This window comes from Scardinius erythrophthalmus, assembly GCF_964197995.2.
Source record: "Scardinius erythrophthalmus genome assembly, chromosome: 17".
In the NCBI taxonomy this organism is placed as follows: Eukaryota; Metazoa; Chordata; class Actinopteri; order Cypriniformes; family Leuciscidae; genus Scardinius; species Scardinius erythrophthalmus.
In genome coordinates this window covers 38466656-38494155 of record NC_138237.1, presented here as the reverse complement: position 1 = coordinate 38494155, position 27500 = coordinate 38466656, and the positions used below count along the sequence as shown (strand labels likewise).

General features: G+C 45.7%; 1 protein-coding gene across 15 annotated transcripts in view; it reads left to right on the top strand.

The window, feature by feature from the left end:
- tcf7 (transcription factor 7) overlaps positions 1-27500 on the top strand; it is a 79354-nt gene that overhangs the window by 36906 nt on the left and 14948 nt on the right. For 8 of the 15 annotated variants that reach the window (XM_081390412.1, XM_081390403.1, XM_081390407.1 and 5 more), the window contains exons 4-9: positions 2184-2298; positions 19053-19131; positions 21116-21202; positions 22915-23031; positions 24573-24735; positions 25087-25194. In XM_081390412.1, the coding sequence (XP_081246538.1) occupies positions 2184-2298; positions 19053-19131; positions 21116-21202; positions 22915-23031; positions 24573-24735; positions 25087-25194 (669 nt within the window). The remainder of the gene's footprint in view (positions 1-2183; positions 2299-19052; positions 19132-21115; positions 21203-22914; positions 23032-24572; positions 24736-25086; positions 25195-27500) is intronic. The other 7 variants (XM_081390406.1, XM_081390409.1, XM_081390402.1 and 4 more) reach the window with 1 other exon arrangement.

Sequence of the window (27500 nt, the reverse complement as noted above, 5' to 3'; positions counted from 1 at the left end):
GTACATAATTTTGTGTGAGTTTGTCCACTCAAGTGCAAGAAGACGTGAAAGCGAGCTCAGTTTAGCATTAGCATTAGCATGCGCTCTGAGCCTCGGCTTTCTGGACGCGTGCTTCGGATGTTTGCGCACACTACATTTTTACTTGATTTTTAATCACGTTTGGCTTTTGGTGAGTTTTAATTTTAAGCCCTGCTTGTTCCTCAAATCGCCTCAGCAAACATTTTTTGTCTTCCAGCAAAATATTGAAATGTCTGTAGAACGAGATGCATTGCCAAGCGAAACTGGGCAATATGAATATGTTTGGTGAAATGGGAAATGTTTGGGAGACTCTCCCAGTGTTTTACATTCATTATATCGATTCTTTATTCCCACCAAAATGAACAATTGTGCAGTTTTATGAATTTGGGGGTCAATTAAAAGTGTTGCAGCATAACATTTAGATCTGCTCATGTTGCATCAATCATCATTCACAAGCTATTTTTGCAGCGTCGAGCATTAGAAACAATCACATGTTTTCTGTTGAGCACATGAATTCAGTGGCCAATCAGAGGCCTTGGAAAACAGTGGCCAATCAGAGGCCTTGGAAAACAGTGGCCAATCAGAGGCCTTGGAAAACAGTGGCCAATCAGAGGCATTAGAAAACAGTGGCCAATCAGAGGCCTTGGAAAACAGTGGCCAATCAGAGGCCTTGGAAAACAGTGGCCAATCAGAGGCCTTGGAAAACAGTGGCCAATCAGAGGCCTTGGAAAAGAGGCCTTGGAAAACAGTGGCCAATCAGAGGCCTTGGAAAACAGTGGCCAATCAGAGGCATTAGAAAACAGTGGCCAATCAGAGGCATTAGAAAACAGTGGCCAATCAGAGGCCATGGAAAACAGTGGCCAATCAGAGGCCTTGGAAAACAGTGGCCAATCAGAGGCCTTGGAAAACAGTGGCCAATCAGAGGCATTAGAAAACAGTGGCCAATCAGAGGCCATGGAAAACAGTGGCCAATCAGAGGCCTTGGAAAACAGTGGCCAATCAGAGGCCTTGGAAAGGAGGCCTTGGAAAACAGTGGCCAATCAGAGGCCTTGGAAAACAGTGGCCAATCAGAGGCCTTGGAAAACAGTGGCCAATCAGAGGCCTTGGAAAACAGTGGCCAATCAGAGGCCATGGAAAACAGTGGCCAATCAGAGGCCTTGGAAAACAGTGGCCAATCAGAGGCCTTGGAAAAGAGGCCTTGGAAAACAGTGGCCAATCAGAGGCCTTAGAAAACAGCGCTTTTTACAGTACAGAGTGTTTCAAAGCAGCTTTACAGAGATAACAGGAAAATAATGCAACAAAGTTTGTTTCCAGAAGAAAACAGTGTCATAGTCCAGTTTAAGTAAGTTCCGTGATGGTTCGTTTTTGTTAAAAGAGTTATTCGTTTAGGTAATTCATTTTATATATATATATATATATATATATATATATATATATATAGCCGCTCTGGAGAAAACCGTGATGTCATCGTCCAGTTCAGTTCTCATATAATGGTGTCAATGCAGGAGATCAGTAATATAGTTAAATATTAAATGTCCCCAACTAAGCAAGCCAAAGCCAAAGGCGACCAAAGCTCAGCAAGTGCGTCTTCAGCGAGTGTTTGCAAGCGTGCAGAACTCGACGGTTAGGGGAATATGATTTCTGCTCTTCAGTCCTCGGGTGTGTGAACAGGTCTGTAATGCTGAGAGTCTCCATCTTCTTCTGTCCGTTACGAAGAACCAAAAGGAGAAAATTTCCTTTTTTTTTTCTTTTACATAAATGTGGCCACAAATCTGTCAGATTGCTTCGGCCTCTCTCCGGCACACATGTGCTCGGCGCTCGGATGAAAAGACGCCCATATGAAAGGCACTGCAGTCAGAAGTTTGGCCAAGAAATGCAGATACTTCCAGCCCTGCAACCGCCATGACACATCGTGTCAAACAACATGCTGTTAGCATTAGCAAACTGGGTTTCACATGAGTTATTGAAGGCCATTTGTAAACACAGACATGAAAGCAAACAAGCTCTTGTGCTTCTGGCCTTGATCATCAAAGGCGTATCGATCAAATGGCTCCTACCATTGATTCTCTCAGCAAATGTATTCAACATCTGACACACTCGCTTTCAAGCATCAGACTGAAGACTGACAGCATCTTATTGTGTGTGTGTGTGTGTGTTTCTTGCAGTCCAACAAGGTGTCGGTGGTCCAGCCGGGGATGCATCCGCTCACACCACTTCTCCCGTACGATCACTTCAACCCCAGTCCTACACACATTCCCACAGACGCCAGCCAGAAACCAGGTACATCACGTCTTTACACACACACACACAACACAGGGTTATTATAGTATACACTGGAACTAAGAGTTAGATTCACTCACAGCTTTCCCTCTTTTGGCATTAAAAACTACTGTCAGGATTTACTAAAGATGCGCAGTCAACACTGTGAGTGTGTGTGTGTGTGTGAGTGTGTGTGTGTGTGTGTGTGAGTGAGTGAGAGAGAGAGCTTGTGTGTGTGAGTCAGTGAGAGAGCTTGTGTGTGTGTGTGGACGTGTGTGAGTGAGTGAGTGAGCTTGTGTGTGTGTTTGTGAGTGAGTGAGAGAGCTTGTGTGTGTGTGTGTGTGTGTGTGTGTGTGTGTGTGTGTGTGTGTGCGTGTGTGAGTGAGTGAGTGAGCTTGTGTGTGTGTTTGTGAGTGAGTGAGAGAGCTTGTGTGTGTGTGCGTGTGTGTGTGTGTGTGTATACTTGTACAAGTATCTTTGTGAGGACCAGTTTGAGTGTTAGACCATTGGAGTGAGGACAAAGAGAGTAAAGGACATGTTGGCCGGTCCTCAGTTTCTGAGAGCCTTTAAAGGCCTGTTTGAGGGTCAAGACCTGGTTTCAGGGATAAGGTTATAATGAGGTTAAGGGTCGGTTTAGGGTCAGGGGTTGGGTTAGGCAATTAGTTGTGATGGGTAAGGTTAGGGGAAGCGGCTAGAGATTGCATTGAGTCAATGAATGTCCTCATAAAGATAGATGTACAACTGTGTGTGTGTGTGTGTGTGTGTGTGTGTGTGTGTGTGTGTGTGTGTGTGTGTGTGTGTGTGTGTGTGTGTGTGTGTGTGTGTGTGTGTGTGTGTGTGTGTGTGTGTGTGAATCAGTGAACTGTACCAGACTCAACCACCATGACCCAACACGCTCACAGATGCTGTCGACTCGAGTGTGAAATGTGTCATGACGAACACCAGGTAAAGTACATGCCCAGGACAGTGCACATCTGAACCGGCGACACTTACTGTACATGAAGCGTGTGTGTTACTGTAGTGTGTGTGTGTGAGATCCCGATGGTGTTTTCTTGAGCTCGCGCTCCAGTCATCTCAGGCTTCTCGTCGGTTTCACTCTCGCAGGGTTTCGCTGAGCGCGTCGCATATTGAAAGACTATTTTTAAGGCTTGTTTTCCATTGAAGTTCATATGAAGTGTCTTTAACTCTAGCGTTTAAATTAATAATTTCATACAATCTGCTTATCGTGTGCAGACATGTTTTTACATTGTACTTGGATTTAAAAATACCAGCATGCATTGTTATTACTTTATGCATTTGCACATGTTGACCTTCCCTTACATGTTAACTCACTATTAAACCTACTTACACCAGCAAACATGTCCTAATAGTACCCATATCCACCTGAGTGTTGTACAGTACAACAGCACAATAAGTACATTGTATCTAAGAATTATTGTTATGATGTAATTAGTTGGTAAAGACTCCTCATATAAAGAATTGCTATTGTTGTCGTCTGTTATGATGGACATTTGAAAGCGAGTTCTTAAAATAAAAACATTTAGTGTTAGCTAGCAATTATATGACTGTATGTAACTGGGGTTGTGTGCCATCTGTGCTATTCAGTTGCTGAATCTGAACTGAGGTCACAAACAGGAGATAGAATTGTAATTTTGAAGTAAGGAAGTGAAATTAAAGTGGAATTAAATTGAATTAAATTAAATCGACTGCTGTACTGCTCGTTGTGTTATATATTACAACATATGGGGTATTTCTAGAAATATTGGCCATTCATATCAGCAAATATTTCTTGAAATACTCCATATGTTGTAATGTATACGGACCAAAATAAAACTAATACAATAATAAATGCAAAAAAGAGAAAACTAGGTTTATTTGTTTGTTTATTTTATATACTGTAACACAAATGAACAATGAGAAATATATTTTTACAGCATTTATTAACATTTCTTAATGTTAGTTAAAACTAATGTTAACAAATACAACTTTTAATCTTAATATATTAGTAAACGCTGAGATTAACATTAAGATTAATAAAATTCTGGAGAAGTATTGTTCGTTGTTAGTTTATCCTAACTAATATTAACTAACTAAAGTGTCGTTAACTAATGAAACCTCATTGCAAAATTTTTTCCAATGTATTTATTTAGTGTTTTTCCTAATTTTCCCAATTCGAATGTAAAAACAATAAATGCTATATTATTTAAATTGTATCATAGTAGTATTTGGCTGTCAATTGAACGCATTATTTTAGGACAAGCTATTATTAAAATGAATACATTGACTATTAATGCAATAAAAAAAACAATGACTTGAGCTCTTAAAGTCTCTTTTTGTAATAACTATACAGTGATTAAGTCGTCTGCCACAGTAATGCAGTTTGAATTATTTTCATATATATCTCAGCAAATATTCAGTCATTTATACGAAACTGACTGATATAGCTGAATCGTTGATGATAATATCTATAACATGCATTAAGAAAACAGCGATAGGGTGAATTCTCATCTCAGGTCGCCTTGACTGATCCCTCAGGTGTTTCTCCTGTTCTCGTGGACGCTCTCAGGTGCAGTCGTTCTCTCAGGTGCAGTCGTTCTCTCAGGTGCAGTCGTTCTCTCAGGTGCAGTCGTTCTCTCAGGTGCAGTCTTTCTCTCAGGTACAGGTACAGTCGTTCTCTCAGGTGTAGTCTTTCTCTCAGGTGCAGTCGTTCTCTCAGGTGTAGTCGTTCTCTCAGGTGCAGTCGTTCTCTCAGGTGTAGTCGTTCTCTCAGGTGCAGTCGTTCTCTCAGGTGTAGTCGTTCTCTCAGGTGCAGTCGTTCTCTCAGGTGCAGTCGTTCTCTCAGGTGCAGTCGTTCTCTCAGGTGCAGTCGTTCTCTCAGGTGTAGTCGTTCTCTCAGGTGTAGTCGTTCTCTCAGGTGCAGTCTTTCTCTCAGGTGTAGTCGTTCTCTCAGGTGTAGTCGTTCTCTCAGGTACAGTCTTTCTCTCAGGTGTAGTCGTTCTCTCAGGTGCAGTCGTTCTCTCAGGTGCAGTCGTTCTCTCAGGTGTAGTCGTTCTCTCAGGTGCAGTCTTTCTCTCAGGTGTAGTCGTTCTCTCAGGTGCAGTCTTTCTCTCAGGTGTAGTCGTTCTCTCAGGTGCAGTCGTTCTCTCAGGTGCAGTCGTTCTCTCAGGTGCAGTCGCTCTCTCAGGTGCAGTCGTTCTCTCAGGTGCAGTCTTTCAGGTGCAGCCTTTCTCTCAGGTACAGTCGCTCTCTCAGGTACAGTCGTCAGGTGCAGTCGTTCTCTCAGGTGCAGTCGTTCTCTCAGGTGCAGCCTTTCTCTCAGGTACAGTCGCTCTCTCAGGTACAGTCGTCAGGTGCAGTCGTTCTCTCAGGTGCAGTCGTTCTCTCAGGTGCAGTCGTTCTCTCAGGTGCAGTCTTCCTCTCAGGTGCAGTCGTTCTCTCAGGTGCAGTCGTTCTCTCAGGTGCAGTCGTTCTCTCAGGTGCAGTCGGTGCAGTCGTTCTCTCAGGTGCAGTCGTTCTCTCAGGTGCAGTCGTTCTCTCAGGTGCAGTCGTTCTCTCAGGTGCAGTCGTTCTCTCAGGTGCAGTCGTTCTCTCAGGTACAGGTGCAGTCGTTCTCTCAGGTGCAGTCGTTCTCTCAGGTGTAGTCGTTCTCTCAGGTGCAGTCTTTCTCTCAGGTGCAGTCGTTCTCTCAGGTGCAGTCGTTCTCTCAGGTACAGGTGCAGTCGTTCTCTCAGGTGCAGTCGTTCTCTCAGGTGCAGTCGTTCTCTCAGGTGCAGTCTTTCTCTCAGGTACAGGTACAGTCGTTCTCTCAGGTGCAGTCGTTCTCTCAGGTGCAGTCTTTCTCTCAGGTGCAGTCGTTCTCTCAGGTGCAGTCGTTCTCTCAGGTACAGGTGCAGTCGTTCTCTCAGGTGCAGTCGTTCTCTCAGGTGCAGTCGTTCTCTCAGGTGCAGTCGTTCTCTCAGGTACAGGTGCAGTCGTTCTCTCAGGTACAGTCGTTCTCAGGTGCAGTCTTTCTCTCAGGTGCAGTCTTTCTCTCAGGTGCAGTCTTTCTCTCAGGTGCAGTCGTTCTCAGGTGCAGTCGTTCTCTCAGGTACAGTCGTTCTCTCAGGTACAGTCGTTCTCTCAGGTGCAGTCTTTCTCTCAGGTGCAGTCGTTCTCAGGTGCAGTCGTTCTCTCAGGTGCAGTCGTTCTCTCAGGTGCAGTCGTTCTCTCAGGTGCAGTCTTTCTCTCAGGTACAGGTGCAGTCGTTCTCTGTTACAGTTGTTCTCTCAGGTGCAGTCGTTCTCTCAGGTGCAGTCGTTCTCTCAGGTGCAGTCGTTCTCTCAGGTGCAGCCTTTCTCTCAGGTACAGTCTTTCTCTCAGGTGCAGTCGTTCTCTCAGGTGCAGTCGTTCTCTCAGGTGCAGTCTTTCTCTCAGGTGCAGTCGTTCTCTCAGGTGCAGTCGTTCTCTCAGGTGCAGTCGTTCTCTCAGGTACAGTCTTTCTCTCAGGTGCAGTCGTTCTCTCAGGTGCAGTCGTTCTCTCAGGTGCAGTCGTTCTCTCAGGTGCAGTCTTTCTCTCAGGTCCAGGTGCAGTCGTTCTCTCAGGTGCAGTCGTTCTCTCAGGTACAGTCGTTCTCTCAGGTACAGTCGTTCTCTCAGGTGCAGTCTTTCTCTCAGGTCCAGGTACAGTCGTTCTCTCAGGTGCAGTCGTTCTCAGGTGCAGTCGTTCTCTCAGGTACAGTCGTTCTCTCAGTTACAGTCGTTCTCTCAGGTGCAGTCGTTCTCTCAGGTGCAGTCGTTCTCTCAGGTGCAGTCGTTCTCTCAGGTGCAGTCGTTCTCTCAGGTACAGGTGCAGTCGTTCTCTCAGGTACAGTCTTTCTCTCAGGTGCAGTCGTTCTCTCAGGTCCAGTCGTTCTCTCAGGTGCAGTCGTTCTCTCAGGTGCAGTCTTTCTCTCAGGTCCAGGTGCAGTCGTTCTCTCAGGTGCAGTCGTTCTCTCAGGTACAGTCGTTCTCTCAGGTACAGTCGTTCTCTCAGGTGCAGTCTTTCTCTCAGGTCCAGGTACAGTCGTTCTCTCAGGTGCAGTCGTTCTCAGGTGCAGTCGTTCTCTCAGGTACAGTCGTTCTCTCAGTTACAGTCGTTCTCTCAGGTGCAGTCTTTCTCTCAGGTGCAGTCGTTCTCTCAGGTACAGGTGCAGTCGTTCTCTCAGGTACAGTCGTTCTCTCAGGTGCAGTCTTTCTCTCAGGTGCTGTCGTTCTCAGGTGCAGTCGTTCTCAGGTGCAGTCGTTCTCAGGTGCAGTCGTTCTCTCAGGTGCAGTCGCTCTCTCAGGTGCAGTCTTTCTCAGGTGCAGTCGTTCTCTCAGGTGCAGTCGTTCTCTCAGGTGCAGTCTTTCTCTCAGGTGCTGTCGTTCTCAGGTGCAGTCATTCTCAGGTGCAGTCGTTCTCTCAGGTGCAGTCGTTCTCTCAGGTGCAGTCGCTCTCTCAGGTGCAGTCATTCTCAGGTGCAGTCGTTCTCTCAGGTGCAGTCGTTCTCTCAGGTGCAGTCTTTCTCTCAGGTACAGGTGCAGTCGTTCTCTCAGGTGCAGTCGTTCTCTCAGGTGCAGTCGTTCTCTCAGGTACAGTCGTTCTCTCAGGTGCAGTCTTTCTCTCAGGTGCAGTCTTTCTCAGGTGCAGTCGTTCTCTCAGGTGCAGTCGTTCTCTCAGGTGCAGTCGTTCTCTCAGGTGCAGTCTTTCTCTCAGGTACAGGTACAGTCGTTCTCTCAGGTGCAGTCGTTCTCTCAGGTGCAGTCGTTCTCTCAGGTGCAGTCGTTCTCTCAGGTACAGTCGTTCTCTCAGGTGCAGTCGTTCTCTCAGGTGCAGTCGTTCTCTCAGGTGCAGTCTTTCTCTCAGGTGCAGTCGTTCTCTCAGGTGCAGTCGTTCTCTCAGGTACAGGTGCAGTCGTTCTCTCAGGTACAGTCGTTCTCTCAGGTGCAGTCTTTCTCTCAGGTGCTGTCGTTCTCAGGTGCAGTCGTTCTCAGGTGCAGTCGTTCTCTCAGGTGCAGTCGCTCTCTCAGGTGCAGTCTTTCTCAGGTGCAGTCGTTCTCTCAGGTGCAGTCGTTCTCTCAGGTGCAGTCTTTCTCTCAGGTGCTGTCGTTCTCAGGTGCAGTCATTCTCAGGTGCAGTCGTTCTCTCAGGTGCAGTCGTTCTCTCAGGTGCAGTCGCTCTCTCAGGTGCAGTCATTCTCAGGTGCAGTCGTTCTCTCAGGTGCAGTCGTTCTCTCAGGTGCAGTCTTTCTCTCAGGTACAGGTGCAGTCGTTCTCTCAGGTGCAGTCGTTCTCTCAGGTGCAGTCGTTCTCTCAGGTACAGTCGTTCTCTCAGGTGCAGTCTTTCTCTCAGGTGCAGTCTTTCTCAGGTGCAGTCGTTCTCTCAGGTGCAGTCGTTCTCTCAGGTGCAGTCGTTCTCTCAGGTGCAGTCTTTCTCTCAGGTACAGGTACAGTCGTTCTCTCAGGTGCAGTCGTTCTCTCAGGTGCAGTCGTTCTCTCAGGTGCAGTCGTTCTCTCAGGTACAGTCGTTCTCTCAGGTGCAGTCGTTCTCTCAGGTGCAGTCGTTCTCTCAGGTGCAGTCTTTCTCTCAGGTGCAGTCGTTCTCAGGTGCAGTCGTTCTCAGGTGCAGTCGTTCTCTCAGGTGCAGTCGTTCTCAGGTGCAGTCGTTCTCTCAGGTGCAGTCGTTCTCTCAGGTGCAGTCGTTCTCTCAGGTGCAGTCGTTCTCTCAGGTGCAGTCTTTCTCTCAGGTACAGGTGCAGTCGTTCTCTCAGGTAGTCTTTCTCTCAGGTGCAGTCGTTCTCTCAGGTCCAGTCGTTCTCTCAGGTGCAGTCGTTCTCTCAGGTGCAGTCGTTCTCTCAGGTGCAGTCTTTCTCTCAGGTCCAGGTGCAGTCGTTCTCTCAGGTGCAGTCGTTCTCTCAGGTACAGTCGTTCTCTCAGGTACAGTCGTTCTCTCAGGTGCAGTCTTTCTCTCAGGTCCAGGTACAGTCGTTCTCTCAGGTGCAGTCGTTCTCAGGTGCAGTCGTTCTCTCAGGTACAGTCGTTCTCTCAGTTACAGTCGTTCTCTCAGGTGCAGTCGTTCTCTCAGGTGCAGTCGTTCTCTCAGGTGCAGTCGTTCTCTCAGGTGCAGTCGTTCTCTCAGGTACAGGTGCAGTCGTTCTCTCAGGTGCAGTCGTTCTCTCAGGTGCAGTCTTTCTCTCAGGTGCAGTCGTTCTCAGGTGCAGTCGTTCTCTCAGGTGCAGTCGTTCTCTCAGGTGCAGTCTTTCTCTCAGGTACAGGTGCAGTCGTTCTCTGTTACAGTTGTTCTCTCAGGTGCAGTCGTTCTCTCAGGTGCAGTCGTTCTCTCAGGTGCAGTCGTTCTCTCAGGTGCAGTCGTTCTCTCAGGTGCAGCCTTTCTCTCAGGTACAGTCTTTCTCTCAGGTGCAGTCGTTCTCTCAGGTGCAGTCTTTCTCTCAGGTGCAGTCTTTCTCTCAGGTGCAGTCGTTCTCTCAGGTGCAGTCGTTCTCTCAGGTGCAGTCGTTCTCTCAGGTGCAGTCTTTCTCTCAGGTACAGGTACAGTCGTTCTCTCAGGTGCAGTCGTTCTCTCAGGTGCAGTCGTTCTCTCAGGTGCAGTCGTTCTCTCAGGTGCAGTCGTTCTCTCAGGTGCAGTCTTTCTCTCAGGTGCAGTCTTTCTCTCAGGTGCAGTCGTTCTCTCAGGTGCAGTCATCTCTCAGGTGCAGTCTTTCTCTCTGTTACAGTTGTTCTCTCAGGTGCAGTCGTTCTCTCAGGTGCAGTCGTTCTCTCAGGTGCAGTCGTTCTCTCAGGTGCAGTCGTTCTCTCAGGTGCAGCCTTTCTCTCAGGTACAGTCTTTCTCTCAGGTGCAGTCGTTCTCTCAGGTGCAGTCGTTCTCTCAGGTGCAGTCTTTCTCTCAGGTGCAGTCTTTCTCTCAGGTGCAGTCGTTCTCTCAGGTGCAGTCGTTCTCTCAGGTGCAGTCGTTCTCTCAGGTGCAGTCTTTCTCTCAGGTACAGGTACAGTCGTTCTCTCAGGTGCAGTCGTTCTCTCAGGTGCAGTCGTTCTCTCAGGTGCAGTCGTTCTCTCAGGTGCAGTCGTTCTCTCAGGTGCAGTCGTTCTCTCAGGTGCAGTCTTTCTCTCAGGTGCAGTCGTTCTCTCAGGTGCAGTCATCTCTCAGGTGCAGTCTTTCTCTCAGGTACAGTCGTTCTCTCAGGTACAGTCGTTCTCTCAGGTGCAGTCGTTCTCAGGTGCAGTCGTTCTCTCAGGTGCAGTTTTTCTCTCAGGTACAGGTACAGTCGTTCTCTCAGGTGCAGTCGTTCTCTCAGGTGCAGTCGTTCTCAGGTGCAGTCGTTCTCAGGTGCAGTCGTTCTCTCAGGTGCAGTCATTCTCTAAGGTGCAGTCTTTCTCTCAGGTACAGGTGCAGTCGTTCTCTCAGTTACAGTTGTTCTTTCAGGTGCAGTCGTTCTCTCAGGTACAGTCGTTCTCTCAGGTACAGTCGTTCTCTCAGGTGCAGTCGTTCTCTCAGGTGCAGTCTTTCTCTCAGGTGCAGTCGTTCTCAGGTGCAGTCGTTCTCAGGTGCAGTCGTTCTCAGGTGCAGTCGTTCTCTCAGGTGCAGTCGTTCTCTCAGGTGCAGTCGTTCTCAGGTGCAGTCGTTCTCTCAGGTGCAGTCGTTCTCTCAGGTGCAGTCGTTCTCTCAGGTGCAGTCGTTCTCTCAGGTGCAGTCGTTCTCTCAGGTGCAGTCTTTCTCTCAGGTACAGGTGCAGTCGTTCTCTCAGGTACAGTCTTTCTCTCAGGTGCAGTCGTTCTCTCAGGTCCAGTCGTTCTCTCAGGTGCAGTCGTTCTCTCAGGTGCAGTCTTTCTCTCAGGTCCAGGTGCAGTCGTTCTCTCAGGTGCAGTCGTTCTCTCAGGTACAGTCGTTCTCTCAGGTACAGTCGTTCTCTCAGGTGCAGTCTTTCTCTCAGGTCCAGGTACAGTCGTTCTCTCAGGTGCAGTCGTTCTCAGGTGCAGTCGTTCTCTCAGGTACAGTCGTTCTCTCAGTTACAGTCGTTCTCTCAGGTGCAGTCGTTCTCTCAGGTGCAGTCGTTCTCTCAGGTGCAGTCGTTCTCTCAGGTACAGGTGCAGTCGTTCTCTCAGGTACAGTCGTTCTCTCAGGTGCAGTCTTTCTCTCAGGTGCTGTCGTTCTCAGGTGCAGTCATTCTCAGGTGCAGTCGTTCTCAGGTGCAGTCGTTCTCTCAGGTGCAGTCGCTCTCTCAGGTGCAGTCTTTCTCAGGTGCAGTCGTTCTCTCAGGTGCAGTCGTTCTCTCAGGTGCAGTCTTTCTCTCAGGTGCTGTCGTTCTCAGGTGCAGTCATTCTCAGGTGCAGTCGTTCTCTCAGGTGCAGTCGTTCTCTCAGGTGCAGTCGCTCTCTCAGGTGCAGTCGCTCTCTCAGGTGCAGTCATTCTCAGGTGCAGTCGTTCTCTCAGGTGCAGTCGTTCTCTCAGGTGCAGTCTTTCTCTCAGGTACAGGTGCAGTCGTTCTCTCAGGTGCAGTCGTTCTCTCAGGTGCAGTCGTTCTCTCAGGTACAGTCGTTCTCTCAGGTGCAGTCTTTCTCTCAGGTGCAGTCGTTCTCAGGTGCAGTCGTTCTCTCAGGTGCAGTCGTTCTCTCAGGTGCAGTCGTTCTCTCAGGTGCAGTCGTTCTCTAAGGTGCAGTCGTTCTCTCAGGTACAGGTGCAGTCGTTCTCTCAGGTGCAGTCGTTCTCTCAGGTGCAGTCGTTCTCTCAGGTGCAGTCGTTCTCTCAGGTGCAGTCGTTCTCTCAGGTGCAGTCGTTCTCAGGTGCAGTCGTTCTCTCAGGTGCAGTCATTCTCTCAGGTGCAGTCGTTCTCTCAGGTGCAGTCGTTCTCTCAGGTACAGTCGTTCTCTCAGGTGCGGTCTTTCTCTCAGGTGCAGTCGTTCTCTCAGGTACAGTCGTTCTCTCAGGTGCAGTCGTTCTCTCAGGTGCAGTCGTTCTCTCAGGTACAGGTACAGTCGTTCTTTCAGGTGCAGTCGTTCTCTCAGGTGCAGTCGTTCTCTCAGGTGCAGTCAGTGCAGTCGTTCTCTCAGGTACAGTCGTTCTCTCAGGTGCAGTCGTTCTCTCAGGTGCAGTCGTTCTCTCAGGTACAGGTACAGTCGTTCTCTCAGTTGTAGTCGTTCTCTCAGGTGTAGTCGTTCTCTCAGGTGCAGTTTTTCTCTCAGGTGCAGTCGTTCTCTCAGGTGCAGTCTTTCTCTCAGGTGCAGTCTTTCTCTCAGGTGCAGTCTTTCTCTCAGGTGCAGTCTTTCTCTCAGGTGCAGTCGTTCTCTCAGGTGCTGTCTTTCTCTCAGGTGCAGTCGTTCTCTCAGGTGCAGTCGTTCTCTCAGGTGCAGTCGTTCTCTCAGGTGCAGTCGTTCTCTCAGGTACAGGTGCAGTCGTTCTCTTAGTTACAGTCGTTCTCTCAGGTACAGGTACAGTCGTTCTCTCAGGTGCAGTCGTTCTCTCAGGTGCAGTCGTTCTCTCAGGTGCAGTCGTTCTCTCAGGTGCAGTCGTTCTCTCAGGTGCAGTCTTTCTCTCAGGTGCAGTCGTTCTCTCAGGTGCAGTCGTTCTCTCAGGTACAGGTGCAGTCGTTCTCTCAGTTACAGTCGTTCTCTCAGGTACAGGTACTGTCGTTCTCTCAGGTGCAGTCGTTCTCTCAGGTACAGTCGTTCTCTCAGGTGCAGTCTTTCTCTCAGGTGTAGTCGTTCTCTCAGGTGCAGTCGTTCTCTCAGGTGCAGTCGTTCTCTCAGGTGCAGTCGTTCTCTTAGGTGCAGTCGTTCTCTCAGGTGCAGTCGTTCTCTCAGGTGTAGTCGTTCTCAGGTGCAGTAGTTCTCTCAGGTACAGGTACAGTCGTTCTCTCAGGTACAGTCGGTACAGTCGTTCTCTCAGGTGCAGTCTTTCTCTCAGGTGCAGTCTTTCTCTCAGGTGCAGTCGTTCTCTCAGGTGCAGTCGTTCTCTCAGGTGCAGTCGTTCTCTCAGGTGCAGTCGTTCTCTCAGGTGCAGTCGTTCTCTCAGGTGCAGTCGTTCTCTTAGGTGCAGTCGTTCTCTCAGGTGCAGTCGTTCTCTCAGGTACAGGTACAGTCGTTCTTTCAGGTGCAGTCGTTCTCTCAGGTGCAGTCGTTCTCTCAGGTGCAGTCAGTGCAGTCGTTCTCTCAGGTGCAGTCTTTCTCTCAGGTGCAGTCTTTCTCTCAGGTGCAGACGTTCTCTCAGGTGCAGTCGTTCTCTCAGGTGCAGTCGTTCTCTCAGGTACAGGTACAGTCGTTCTCTCAGGTGCAGTCGTTCTCTCAGGTGCAGTCGTTCTCTCAGGTACAGGTGCAGTCGTTCTCTCAGGTACAGGTACAGTCGTTCTCTCAGGTGCAGTCGTTCTCTCAGGTGGGTGCAGTCGTTCTCTCAGGTGCAGTCTTTCTCTCAGTTACAGTCTTTCTCTCAGGTGTAGTCGTTCTCTCAGGTGCAGTCGTTCTCTCCGGTGCAGTCGTTCTCTCAGGTGCAGTCGGTGCAGTCGTTCTCTCAGGTGCAGTCGTTCTCTCAGGTGCAGTCGTTCTCTCAGGTACAGGTGCAGTCGGTGCAGTCGTTCTCTCAGGTGCAGTCTTTCTCTCAGGTGCAGACTTTCTCTCAGGTGCAGTCTTTCTCTCAGGTGCAGTCGTTCTCAGGTGCAGTCGTTCTCTCAGGTGCAGTCTTTCTCTCAGGTGCAGACTTTCTCTCAGGTGCAGTCTTTCTCTCAGGTGCAGTCGTTCTCTCAGGTGCAGTCGTTCTCTCAGGTGCAGTCTTTCTCTCAGGTGCAGTCGTTCTCTCAGGTGCAGTCGTTCTCAGGTGCAGTCGTTCTCTCAGGTACAGGTGCAGTCGTTCTCTCAGGTACAGTCGTTCTCTCAGGTGCAGTCGTTCTCAGGTGCAGTCTTTCTCTCAGGTGCAGTCGTTCTCTCAGGTGCAGTCTTTCTCTCAGGTGCAGTCTTTCTCTTCGGTGCAGTCGTTCTCTCAGGTACAGTCGTTCTCTCAGGTGCAGTCTTTCTCTCAGGTGCAGTCGTTCTCTTCGGTGCAGTCGTTCTCTCAGGTGCAGTCGTTCTCAGGTGCAGTCGTTCTCAGGTGCAGTCTTTCTCTCAGGTGCAGTCTTTCTCTTCGGTGCAGTCGTTCTCTCAGGTACAGTCGTTCTCTCAGGTGCTGTCGTTCTCTCAGGTGCAGTCGTTCTCTCAGGTGTAGTCGTTCTCAGGTGCAGTCTTTCTCTCAGGTGCAGTCTTTCTCTCAGGTGCAGTCGTTCTCTCAGGTGCAGTCGTTCTCTCAGGTGCAGTCGTTCTCTCAGGTGCAGTCGTTCTCTCAGGTGCAGTCGTTCTCAGGTGCAGTCTTTCTCTCAGGTGCAGTCTTTCTCTCAGGTGCAGTCGTTCTCTCAGGTGCAGTCTTTCTCTCAGGTGCAGTCGTTCTCTCAGGTGCAGTCTTTCTCTCAGGTGCAGTCGTTCTCTCAGGTGCAGTCGTTCTCTCAGGTGCAGTCGTTCTCTCAGGTGCAGTCGCTCTCTCAGGTGCAGTCGTTCTCTCAGGTGCAGTCGTTCTCTCAGGTGCAGTCGTTCTCTCAGGTGCAGTCGTTCTCTCAGGTGCAGTCGTTCTCTCAGGTGCAGTCTTTCTCTCAGGTGCAGTCTTTCTCTCAGGTGCAGTCGTTCTCTCAGGTGCAGTCGTTCTCTCAGGTGCAGTCGTTCTCTCAGGTGCAGTCGTTCTCTCAGGTGCAGTCGTTCTCTCAGGTGCAGTCGTTCTCTCAGGTGCAGTCGTTCTCTCAGGTACAGGTGCAGTCGTTCTCTCAGGTGCAGTCGTTCTCTCAGGTGCAGTCGTTCTCTCAGGTGCAGTCGTTCTCTCAGGTGCAGTCTTTCTCTCAGGTGCAGTCGTTCTCTCAGGTGCAGTCTTTCTCTCAGGTGCAGTCGTTCTCTCAGGTGCAGTCTTTCTCTCAGGTGCAGTCGTTCTCTCAGGTGCAGTCTTTCTCTCAGGTGCAGTCGTTCTCTCAGGTGCAGTTTTTCTCTCAGGTGCAGTCGTTCTCTCAGGTGCAGTCGCTCTCTCAGGTGCAGTCGTTCTCTCAGGTGCAGTCGTTCTCTCAGGTGCAGTCGTTCTCTCAGGTGCAGTCGTTCTCTCAGGTGCAGTCGTTCTCTCAGGTGCAGTCGGTCTCTCAGGTGCAGTCGTTCTCTCAGGTGCAGTCGTTCTCTCAGGTGCAGTCTTTCTCTCAGGTGCAGTCGTTCTCTCAGGTGCAGTCGTTCTCTCAGGTGCAGTCTTTCTCTCAGGTGCAGTCGTTCTCTCAGGTGCAGTCTTTCTCTCAGGTGCAGTCGTTCTCTCAGGTGCAGTCTTTCTCTCAGGTGCAGTCGTTCTCTCAGGTGCAGTCTTTCTCTCAGGTGCAGTTTTTCTCTCAGGTGCAGTCGTTCTCTCAGGTGCAGTCGTTCTCTCAGGTGCAGTCGTTCTCTCAGGTGCAGTCTTTCTCTCAGGTGCAGTCGTTCTCTCAGGTGCAGTCTTTCTCTCAGGTGCAGTCGTTCTCTCAGGTGCAGTCTTTCTCTCAGGTGCAGTCTTTCTCTCAGGTGCAGTCTTTCTCTCAGGTGCAGTCGTTCTCTCAGGTGCAGTCGTTCTCTCAGGTGCAGTCGTTCTCAGGTGCAGTCGTTCTCTCAGGTACAGGTGCAGTCGCTCTCTCAGGTGCAGTCGTTCTCTCAGGTGCAGTCGTTCTCTCAGGTGCAGTCGTTCTCTCAGGTACAGTCGTTCTCTCAGGTGCAGTCGTTCTCTCAGGTGCAGTCGTTCTCAGGTGCAGTCGTTCTCTCAGGTACAGTCGTTCTCTCAGGTGCAGTCGTTCTCTCAGGTGCAGTCTTTCTCTCAGGTGCAGTCGTTCTCTCAGGTGCAGTCTTTCTCTCAGGTGCAGTCGTTCTCTCAGGTGCAGTCTTTCTCTCAGGTGCAGTCGTTCTCTCAGGTGCAGTTTTTCTCTCAGGTGCAGTCGTTCTCTCAGGTGCAGTCGCTCTCTCAGGTGCAGTCGTTCTCTCAGGTGCAGTCGTTCTCTCAGGTGCAGTCGGTCTCTCAGGTGCAGTCGTTCTCTCAGGTGCAGTCGTTCTCAGGTGCAGTCTTTCTCTCAGGTGCAGTCGTTCTCTCAGGTGCAGTCTTTCTCTCAGGTGCAGTCTTTCTCTCAGGTGCAGTCGTTCTCTCAGGTGCAGTCGTTCTCTCAGGTGCAGTCTTTCTCTCAGGTGCAGTCGTTCTCTCAGGTGCAGTCTTTCTCTCAGGTGCAGTCGTTCTCTCAGGTGCAGTCTTTCTCTCAGGTGCAGTCTTTCTCTCAGGTGCAGTCTTTCTCTCAGGTGCAGTCGTTCTCTCAGGTGCAGTCGTTCTCTCAGGTGCAGTCGTTCTCAGGTGCAGTCGTTCTCTCAGGTACAGGTGCAGTCGCTCTCTCAGGTGCAGTCGTTCTCTCAGGTGCAGTCGTTCTCTCAGGTGCAGTCGTTCTCTCAGGTACAGTCGTTCTCTCAGGTGCAGTCGTTCTCTCAGGTGCAGTCGTTCTCAGGTGCAGTCGTTCTCTCAGGTACAGTCGTTCTCTCAGGTGCAGTCGTTCTCTCAGGTGCAGTCTTTCTCTCAGGTGCAGTCGTTCTCTCAGGTGCAGTCTTTCTCTCAGGTGCAGTCGTTCTCTCAGGTGCAGTCTTTCTCTCAGGTGCAGTCGTTCTCTCAGGTGCAGTTTTTCTCTCAGGTGCAGTCGTTCTCTCAGGTGCAGTCGCTCTCTCAGGTGCAGTCGTTCTCTCAGGTGCAGTCGTTCTCTCAGGTGCAGTCGGTCTCTCAGGTGCAGTCGTTCTCTCAGGTGCAGTCGTTCTCAGGTGCAGTCTTTCTCTCAGGTGCAGTCGTTCTCTCAGGTGCAGTCTTTCTCTCAGGTGCAGTCTTTCTCTCAGGTGCAGTCGTTCTCTCAGGTGCAGTCTTTCTCTCAGGTGCAGTCGTTCTCTCAGGTGCAGTCGTTCTCTCAGGTGCAGTCGTTCTCTCAGGTGCAGTCGTTCTCTCAGGTGCAGTCGTTCTCTCAGGTGCAGTCTTTCTCTCAGGTGCAGTCTTTCTCTCAGGTGCAGTCGTTCTCTCAGGTGCAGTCTTTCTCTCAGGTGCAGTCTTTCTCTCAGGTGCAGTCATTCTCTCAGGAAGACTGCTATTGACTCAGTCACATTCCAGCACTGCAGATTTATTGAGGGTTCACTTCACAAACCGGCCCAGAGCAAATGCAAATTATAGTGATCAAGTAGCATTCTTCAGCAAACACAGGCTGCTTGGGGTTGCTCGTAACCATTCGCGCTGACAAATCACTTCCTGAAGGAAACACACTGACACTGCTTTGTTTTTCACGTTTACATTTATTCATTTAGCAGCAGATGTTTTTATCCAAAGCGACTTACAATTGAGGAGAACAATAGAAGCAGTTAAACTAACAATAGGACAATAGTATGCAAGTGCTATGACCATTCTCAGTTTAATCTAACACAGTACATGTACTTTTTTTTAAAAAACATTACAATTACAAAATCATGAAATGTCACCAAGATGGTTTTATCTGCAAGCCACCTTATCAAACTGTAAATCTACACGTTTTCAAGTCAGGAATCCATACATTAATTTGCTCTGAAACGTGGAGAATCTGAACTGTCTCCTCTAGTGTTTCTGCACCAAAACACCAAAGGTCAGAGATCTCAGTATGAACTTTTTACTTGTACTGTATGACAACTAGTGACTCATCTGGGTCTGATTTGGGGAAATTACGTTTTATTAGGGGTGTGACAATACATTTAGCTCAAAAGACGAGACTGTACACAAAATTTTAACAGTATTTTTAAGAAATCTTCAATGTATGACTGGAATATCACAAAGTGCTAAACAATGCAGGAGCATTTTGAAATGTTGTAACTAATATAGGGCTGACACTAACGATTTCTCTGGTAATCAAGGAATCAGTCTATTATTTTGCCAAGTAATTGGATTTTTGTGTGTGTGTGTGTGTGTGTGTGTGTGGTAATAAAAATAGTGGAAAATAGCCTTTAAAATGACTTAAAATGCATATATAATAACAATGAGGCAATAATAATGGGTTCCAATAAAGTATCTAAAGCAAGTAATCACTTGGTTTTATTGAACAATGGTTAAAGCTAGTTTAAAGCCAGATGAAACGGTAGAATGTCTAAAGTGGAATATTGAAATAACATCAGCGCTAACTATAACTAACTATTTATATAATACACACAAATATACACACACACACACACACATACACATTTATTTTTTTATAAAAAATATTACTGTCTGTTTAAATTTTTCTGGATATATGCTTTGACAGATAATGTATGATCAAAACTAGTGGTAAATCCAGCTGATTCCATAGGGCCCGACAAGAGCAACAAATCTGATTCACCATTAACACAATTAAATTTGTTTTAAATCATAAATCCTGAAAAATGTAAAATATTTTTAGAACAAAAAATTCACACAAAAAATGCATTAATTATTATTATCACTATCATTTATCATTTTTATTTTTTAACAATTTTGTTAAAAAAATATATATATTCAGAATAATGGTGGAGGCTGAATCTTGAATATTTGATTTCCTCAGTTTTCTGGGTAAATTCTCTTGCCGGCTCCGTTTGAAGCTTCACACTCATTTAAACGCTGGTTTTCCGTCTACAGTTCCTGTGGGAAATGATGCTCCGCCTCTTTCTCTCTGAGGATTCGAGGCGTTTGACCTCTGAGACGAGGCGTAATGGCAGGTTCCCAGCGTGTTGATGATGACCGTCCTCCTCTCTCTGTCTTGCAGGTGTTCACAGGCATCAGTCGCAGGAGATCTCCGGTTTCTACTCACTGCCTCAAGGCCAGATCACTCCCTCCATGAACTGGTAAGAGTGCCTTAAAGCGCCTCTGTGTGTCCAAACATGTCATGTCATACCCGCTAATGTAGAGATGTAAAGCTGAACTCCATCAGTGTTTGTGGCCTTTAGTGTAAAGTAGAGGGATTATCAACTGGTGGGTCAGAACAACACTGACTGACCAGATAATCTGGCATAGTTACGATGGAAAAATTAACTGACTTGTCAACTTTTAAAAGGGAAGAGAAAACGTTTCCATATTTTCCAACTTTCCCATAACAAAATTATTACATATTTTATAATTCCCGCTTTTAACTGACTTTCCTCAAAATTCTACAAGCAATACCCCATACTGACAATGTAAAAAAAGTTTGTTTGAAATCTTTGCAAATTTGATCAAAAAATAAAATTAAAATAAAAATCACATGTACATAAGTATTCACAGCCTTTGCCATGACAGGTGCAATCCTGTTTCCACTGATCATCCTTGAGATGTTTCTACAACTGGATTGGAGTCCACTTGTGGTGAATTCAGTTGATTGGACATGCTGTGGAAAGGCACACACCTGTCTATATAAGGTCCCACAGTTAACAGTGAATGTCAGAGCACAAACCAAGCCATGAAGTCCAAGAACTATAGACCTCTGAGACTGGACTGGACTGGACTGGACTGGACTGGACTGAGGCACAGATCTGGGGAAGGGTACAGCATTGAAGGTCCCAGTGAGCACAATGGCCTCCATTATCCGTAAATGGAAGAAGTGTGGAACCACCAGGACTCTTCCCAGAGCCGACCGCCCAGCCAAACTGAGTGATCGGGGGAGAAGGGCCTTAGTCAGGGAGGAGACCCAGACCCCGATGGTCACTCTGGCAGAGCTCCAGCGTTTCTCTGTGGAGAGAGGAGAACCTTCCAGAAGAACAACCATCTCTGCAGCTCTCCATCAATCAGATGGAAGCCACTCCTCAGTAAAAGCACATGACAGCCCACCTGGAGTTTGCCTAAAGGCACCTGAAGGACTCTCAGGCCATGAGGAACAAAATTAAATTAAACTCTTTGGCCTGAATGGCAATTCAATTTATATGTCAGAATTGTGAGATATAAACTCGCAATTATGTGTTATAAAGTCCGAATTGACTTTATTTCACGCAACTTTATTTCACGCAATTCTGACTTTATAACAAACAACTGCAACTTTATTTTACGCAATAGCGACTTTATTTCATGCAATTGCGACTATTTCACGCAATTCTGACTTTATATCTCACAATTCTGACTTTATTTCTCAGAATTGCGAGATATAAAGTCAGAATTGCGTGAAATAGTCGCAATTGCGTGAAATAGTTGCGCAATTGTGAGATAAAAAGTCGCAATTATCTTTAAAAATGTTTTATTCTGTGGCGGAAACAAGCTTCCATAGGAGACTCTTCTGGCAGCGAGAGAAAAGAGCAGAAACACAACCTGACCCTGACTAACTATGTAAAAGGTCCGTGTTACATTTAACCCCGCGTTAGGTTGTGCCCCGCACCTACATGTGATTTATTTTCGATTTTTAATTTTTTAATAAATTTGCAAAGATTTCAAACAAACTTTTTTTACATTGTCATTATGGGGTATTGTTTGTAGAGTTCTGAGGACAATAATGAATTTAATCTATTTTGGAATGTTTATTCCACAAAATGTGGAAAAAGTGAAGCGCTGTGAATACTCTCTGTAAATTGCATGTTTGAGGTCTAAACAACTACATTCTCACCTAAAAAACTCTGTGACAATAGTGGTATTAGTAAGATCACAGTGGGTTTGCTTCTCCACCATTGACGCTTTCTGTGAGAAATGCAGAGTGATGTAAGCAGTGAAACGGTTTGTGTGCATCGTCCTGCAGTGGCAAAAATGTCGAGTGCCTCCGTCAGTCATTGTTCAGACAAACAGATAGTCGTGCCCCAAACACCCAGCATCGGTTGAGTCCGGAGCGCAGTGTTGGGAGGCGTTCCTCTAACTGTGTCCCCCGACCCACAGGCCCAATCAGCCTGTCTATCCTCTGCCCTCCTGCGGCTTCAGACAGTCCTACTCCTCCAGCCTGCAGAGCAGCTCCTCATACCCCAGGTACAGTACAGTACAGTACGCTTCAGCCGTGTGTGTGTCGGCCGGTCCAGCGCGGCGCTTCAGCCCTGTGTGTGTCGCTGACCGATCCAACGCTTCAGCCCTGTGTGTGTCGCAGCTTCGCCATCAGCCCAACTCTACGCTAGTAGGGGCTTTCGCACCGGATAGTTCTAGGAACGAGCCGCCAGTGTGTTTCTCCGAGAACTAATGTTTCCCATAGGAACGTTTTCCTGGTTGCGTTCGCAGCGCCTGCAGGAACTCTGAAGTGACGTGAGACACGCTTGTTGTTGAGACTTTTATTTTGACGTCTCTGAGAACGGCAGCGCTCTCATTCTCCGTGTTCATTAGTGTACGATCTGTCTATCAGTGCCGTCTCATACGTTATCAGACAGAACTGTTACACACAGAGAGTAGACAGTGATGAAGAGTTATTAGCGTATGCCGTGTGTCTGATGAGCAGAAACACATAATCATGTTTCTCTTGTTCTCCTCAAAGTGCCGTTGGATGTTCTCCTCAGCGTAAAGGTTTAGAGGCTCATCTATCCCTGTTTTACATGTTCCTAGAGTTCGTTTCTGGAGTAAATATATAGGCTCTAATCTGTGTGTTTACAGTACATGGCGGGTGGCATTAAAAAAAAAGTAAATTTTTGCCTTTCAATTTGACCCCAAACACAATTTTTATATCAACACAATAGGAGTTCATAATTTCTCACAGTTTTAGTCTCTTCCAAGCTGCAATAGAGGTTTTTATTTTTGCACGACTCTTTAGTGCTTTTGTATTGTTGATTTTTGTAAGTTGCATGGAAACCAATGGCGGTAAATAGTTAATATCTTCTGTGCAGAGACACACACACACACACACACACACACACACACACACACACACACGTGATGAACCACAAGACTGCAGCTGTACGTTCTGCAAGTTTCACAGTAAAACACTTTCTTGTGAATGTATATCCTCAGACACACACACACACACACACACACACACACACACACACACACACACACACACACACACACACACACACACAAAGTAACCCAGAGGTGTGTTCAGTGCCGTCAGCTCAGCTCAGATGGATCTCGCGTGTGTGTGTGTGTGTGTGTGTGTGTGTGTGTGTGTGTGTTTGATGACGATCTCCTCGCTCAAAGACGCCTGTGGTTTCGCTTTGTAACCCAAAACCCGAATTAGATGAACAAATCATGTTAATATGCTTACATGGAGTAATAAATCCAAGCTGTGGAAATGGTTTTATTTGGATGTCAACAGACGACGCACATCTTTCTTCAATTCTCCTCGTGTCGGGGCACAAATCCTGAACAGTCTTGAGGAACGACGAGCGTTTGTTATCCTCCTCCAGTCTCGTTCCCATCAGGACTGGTCAAATATCAGAGCCGCTTTGAACGGATATTTGTCTCCCTGAGATGCAGTTTTTATCGAATGCTTGTTTTCCTCCATGCAGAGCGAGATTATGTGTGTGTGATGCAGCACAACATGCTTCAGCAGTGCAGAAACAGCGCCAGCTGCTGGTCACATGATGCATTAACACCGTCTTTGATGCAAGATGTGCATTAAAAGGGAACTCAACTCAACATTTCTGAGTGTTTATGTGATCTTTGCTCTGATGCGTGGGGGAGTTCCCTTTTAATACTGATCTAGAAAATGTCATGGTGTGGGCTGAGATAACAGTGATGTTCGTGTGTGTGTGTAGGTTCTCTCACTCTCTGATGCTTCAGTCCGGCATGCACGCGACAGGGATCCCTCACCCCGCTATAGTGCCGTCCTCAGGGAAACAGGAGCACGACCAGTTCGACAGGAACATGTACCAGTAAGTTCATCAACAACCTCATGCTTTCACACTCAAGTTACGCTCTTATTTTCTGAAGGCATATTCATCAATGTCAAACATTACTCTGGTTGTTTTATTGTACATTGTGTGTGTGTGTGTGTGTGTGTGTGTGTGTGTGTGTGTGTGTGTGTGTGTGTGTGTGTGTGTGTGTGTGTGTGTGAGCTGTACAGTTTTTGTAATTGGCCTTTTGGTGTTGTGAGCAGAATGTGTCCGTGTCTGAATACAGTGAAAACCTTTGAGTTTTGAGTTTAACATCCTCCAGGAAAACTAGGACTGAAGGCTTCGAGGAATTAATGCACTTTGAGATTTTAATCCCATCCAAATCTGTTTTTCTTCCCAAGCCTGAAAAAATAATTGTCCATTGGTTGCTTTAAAAGCTAAAATGTATAAGAATTTCGTAAGACACCAAAATGTACAAGTTTTATGCATTTTTTTGTCTTTTGTGTTATGTATGACTATTGTGCATCTATCATAATACATAATAAGGCAAATGTAGTGTCCTAATTATAAATAAAACATTGCTTTTTCTTTTCTTTTCTTTTTTTCTCGAATATCTGGAAATTGTCACCACAAAATCACATTTTGATCACAAAAAATCACACAAATAGCCCTGGTGGGACTGATATTGTATTATCCAACACTCCTCACTCTCAATAGCATTTTATTCAAAATTCTCTGTCAACATTAAAGGGACACATCATGAAAATCTGAGTTTGTCCGTGTGTAAGTGCTATAATCGGGTCTCCGGTGCTTCTACCAACCCAGAAAACATAAAAAGTGAAACCCAGTAACTGTGTTCTGGTGAGCCTTTCTCTGCAAGCATGTCAGAAAATAAGACGATCAGATTTCGCTCTCCTTCTGACGTATGATGAGGATCTTACTGTAATATTACCGGCCCTTAATCTGCACGTTTACACACACCAGCCGACATTTGGTTTCTCGAGCGACAACAGAGACCAGTTCTAACGCACTGATGAAGATCCAGCAAAGCCTGAAGCTGTTCTGTGGTTGAGCACAGACGAGCACTGAACACTATTGACCAGAACATGTCACCGCTGTCTTATAAAGACCTCAGGAACTGTGGACACTTGTGGAGAAGTTCAACATGATGATGAGATGATCACTGTAACTCCACAACAACTACAGAAATGTCTCCACTAACATTCAGAAGCTCTTCCTGAGTCTCTCCGTAAGGCTGCACTCGCTACTGGTTATTCTGGGATTCTGGATGAGGGAGATTGGCCTGTTCTGTTATTGCCGGAGTTTCTGAAGCTTGTGTAAAGACTCCGCCCTCTTCTGAACGGAGGCGGAGCTAAAGCTAATTTGCATTTAAAGGGACACACACAAAAACCAACAACAACAAAAAAAAGTGTCCATTTTAACATGTTATAATAAATGATCTGGTATTTTGTGCTGAAATTTCACAGACACATTCTGAGGACATTTATATTACATCTTGTGAAAAGGGGCATAATGTCACCTTTAACATTAACTCTGTTATTCTTTATGTCGTTCCTCAGCAAATCTCACCCAGATGGCAAGCGTGAGAAGGAGCCGAAGAAGCCGGTGATCAAGAAACCCCTGAACGCGTTCATGCTGTACATGAAGGAGATGCGTGCGAAAGTGATCGCCGAGTGTACGCTGAAGGAGAGCGCTGCCATCAACCAGATCCTGGGCCGACGGGTCGGTCATCATATCTGCTATCAGCATCATGTGTGGTTCTAGTGATGGGAAGATCATTTTACTGACTCTCTCGTTCATCAAAATGAAAGAATCTTTATTTGAGTTATTTCATTTTTTTAAGTGGCTTTAAATGCTATACTTGTAACAGCCAAATTTCCCGAAAACATCCACTTACGCAATCTTGATCATATCCTAAATTAAGAAATCATTATAATACGGCCAAAGATAATTTACAGGGAACATAAATATTTACTTAAAATATTTATCGTTCATGAATGACCCATCACTAGTTGGTTCAGTGATGTCTGTGATGAGTCTGTGTTTACGGTGGTGTGTGTGTGTGTGTAACAGTGGCACGCTCTGACCCGTGAGGAACAGGCTAAGTACTATGAACTGGCGAGGAAGGAGCGACAGCTTCACATGCAGCTTTATCCCAGCTGGTCCGCTCGAGACAACTACGTGAGTGCTTTCTCTTTACTCTACAGATAGCTCTACAGATAGCTCTACAGATAACTCTACAGATAACTCTACAGATAACTCTACAGATAACTCTACAGATAACTCTACAGATAACTCGAGATAACTCGACAGATAATTCGAGATAACTCTACAGATAACTCAGTGGTGATTGTAACGTGGGAAATAAGAGTGAAGCAGGATCAGATCCAGTGAACAAACGCTCAGCTTTGAATAACACATTCACTACCAGTCAAATGTTTCGGATCCGTATAATATTTAATGTTTTTAAAAGAAGTCTCTTCTGCTCACCAAGGCTGCATTTATTTGATTAAAAATACACACACACAAAAAAACAGTAATATTGTTAAAGATTATTACAATTTAAAATAACTGTTTTCTATGTGAATATACAGTAAACTGTAATTTATTCCTGTGATCAAAGCTGAATTTTCAGCATCATTACTCCAGTCTTCAGTGTCACATGATCCTTCAGAAATCACTCTAATATGATGATTTGATGATTATTATCAGTGTTGAAAACAGATGTGGAAAATTTTTATAAAGCCTTTGTAACATTAAACACTACCGTTCAAAAGTTTAGGGTCAGTAAAAATTTTTTAGGGGAATCAATACTTTTATTTATCAAGAATGAATTCAATTATAGAAGTCTTTACTGTCACTTTTGATCAATATTACAAAAGATTCTATTTCAAATAAATGCTGTTCTTTTGAACTATCTGAAAATCCTGAAAAATCATTGATAACAATCATAAATGTTTGTTAAGCATCAAATCATCATATTAGAATGATTTGTAAAGGATCATGTGACACTGAAGACTGGAGTAATGATGATTACTATATATTCACAAAGAGCTGTTTTACATTGGAATAATATTTAACAATTTTACTGTTTTTTGTTTTATTTTTAATAAAATAAATGCAGCCTTGGTGAACAGAAGAGACTTCTTTTAAAAACATTAAAAATCTTACGGATCCTAAACTTTTGACTGGTAGTGTGTGTATATATATATATATATATATAAGTACTTCGATACCACAATAAACCTAACTAATATATTTCAAACATTATTAAAGACAAGTGAACAGTAATAAAATAGGAATTACTAAATGAATCACAAGCATAGATAAATGCAACCGAACAAAGATACACATAATACAAACTCTGCTTTAAACAGTAGCTTTCAGGTACAGAAATGTAATAATCAAATGTAAAATAACACTATTTAGTCTTCGTTGTGTAAATTAAATCTTGATGAGTCTTTGTTAAAGGTAAAAAAGAGATTTTCTCTGTCTTTTGTTGTTTGATTAGGTTAAGGTTTAGGTTTAGGTTTATTAGGCTGCTGTCACTTTAAGATCTAATGCACTGATACACATGCAGGTCCGGGTCCAGAATCTGCGGCCGCTCTAGTAAAGTTCAGGTTTAATGTGTAAGCGACGACTCCAGCACAACTACAATAGCAATTTATAGTGAGACATTCAAGATTATTTACAAGTCATTACTTTTATGAACAATTAGAATAGAATTTCAAAATATTGATATTAATTTTTTTTCTATTGATCTAGTAGTCTGCATTTACATTGCTTAATGCATTATATGGTTATCTATGGAAGCCCTGAACCACAACGTATAAAATAATGAAAAAAAAAACAAAACAAAAAAAAACTAAAATTACAAGAATAAAGTCGATATATTTCAGAATAAAGTAATGTCCTACGACAAATGGTAATGCCATGTATGCCAATGCCTGTAGAATTTTCTTTTGTTGAAAGCCCAGATAAAAGTAAAAAGCTACTATGTTTAGATCTATGTCCGAGGCAGTTCGACTTCACGAGCGCATTTCTTAACAAAAAAATAAACAGAAGACTGTATATTCTCGTCATTTTTACTTTATTCTCAAAATATTACGACTTTATTCTCGTTATGTTTCGACTTTAATCTCGAAATGTTTCGAATTTACATTACGACATTAATCTCGAACTTTACGTTCGACATTAATGTCGACTTGTCGATAATGTCGAATGTCGATAATGACCGATAATCTTGAAATGTAAAATGTTACGCCATTAATCTTGAAATGTAAAATGTTACGACATTAATCTTGAAATGTGAAATGTTACGACATTAATCTCGAAATGTAAAATGTTACGACATTAATCTCGAAATGTCAAATGTTACGACATTAATCTTGAAATGTAAAATGTTACGACATTAATCTTGAAATGTGAAATGTTACGACATTAATCTTGAAATGTAAAATGTTACGACATTAATCTTGAAATGTAAA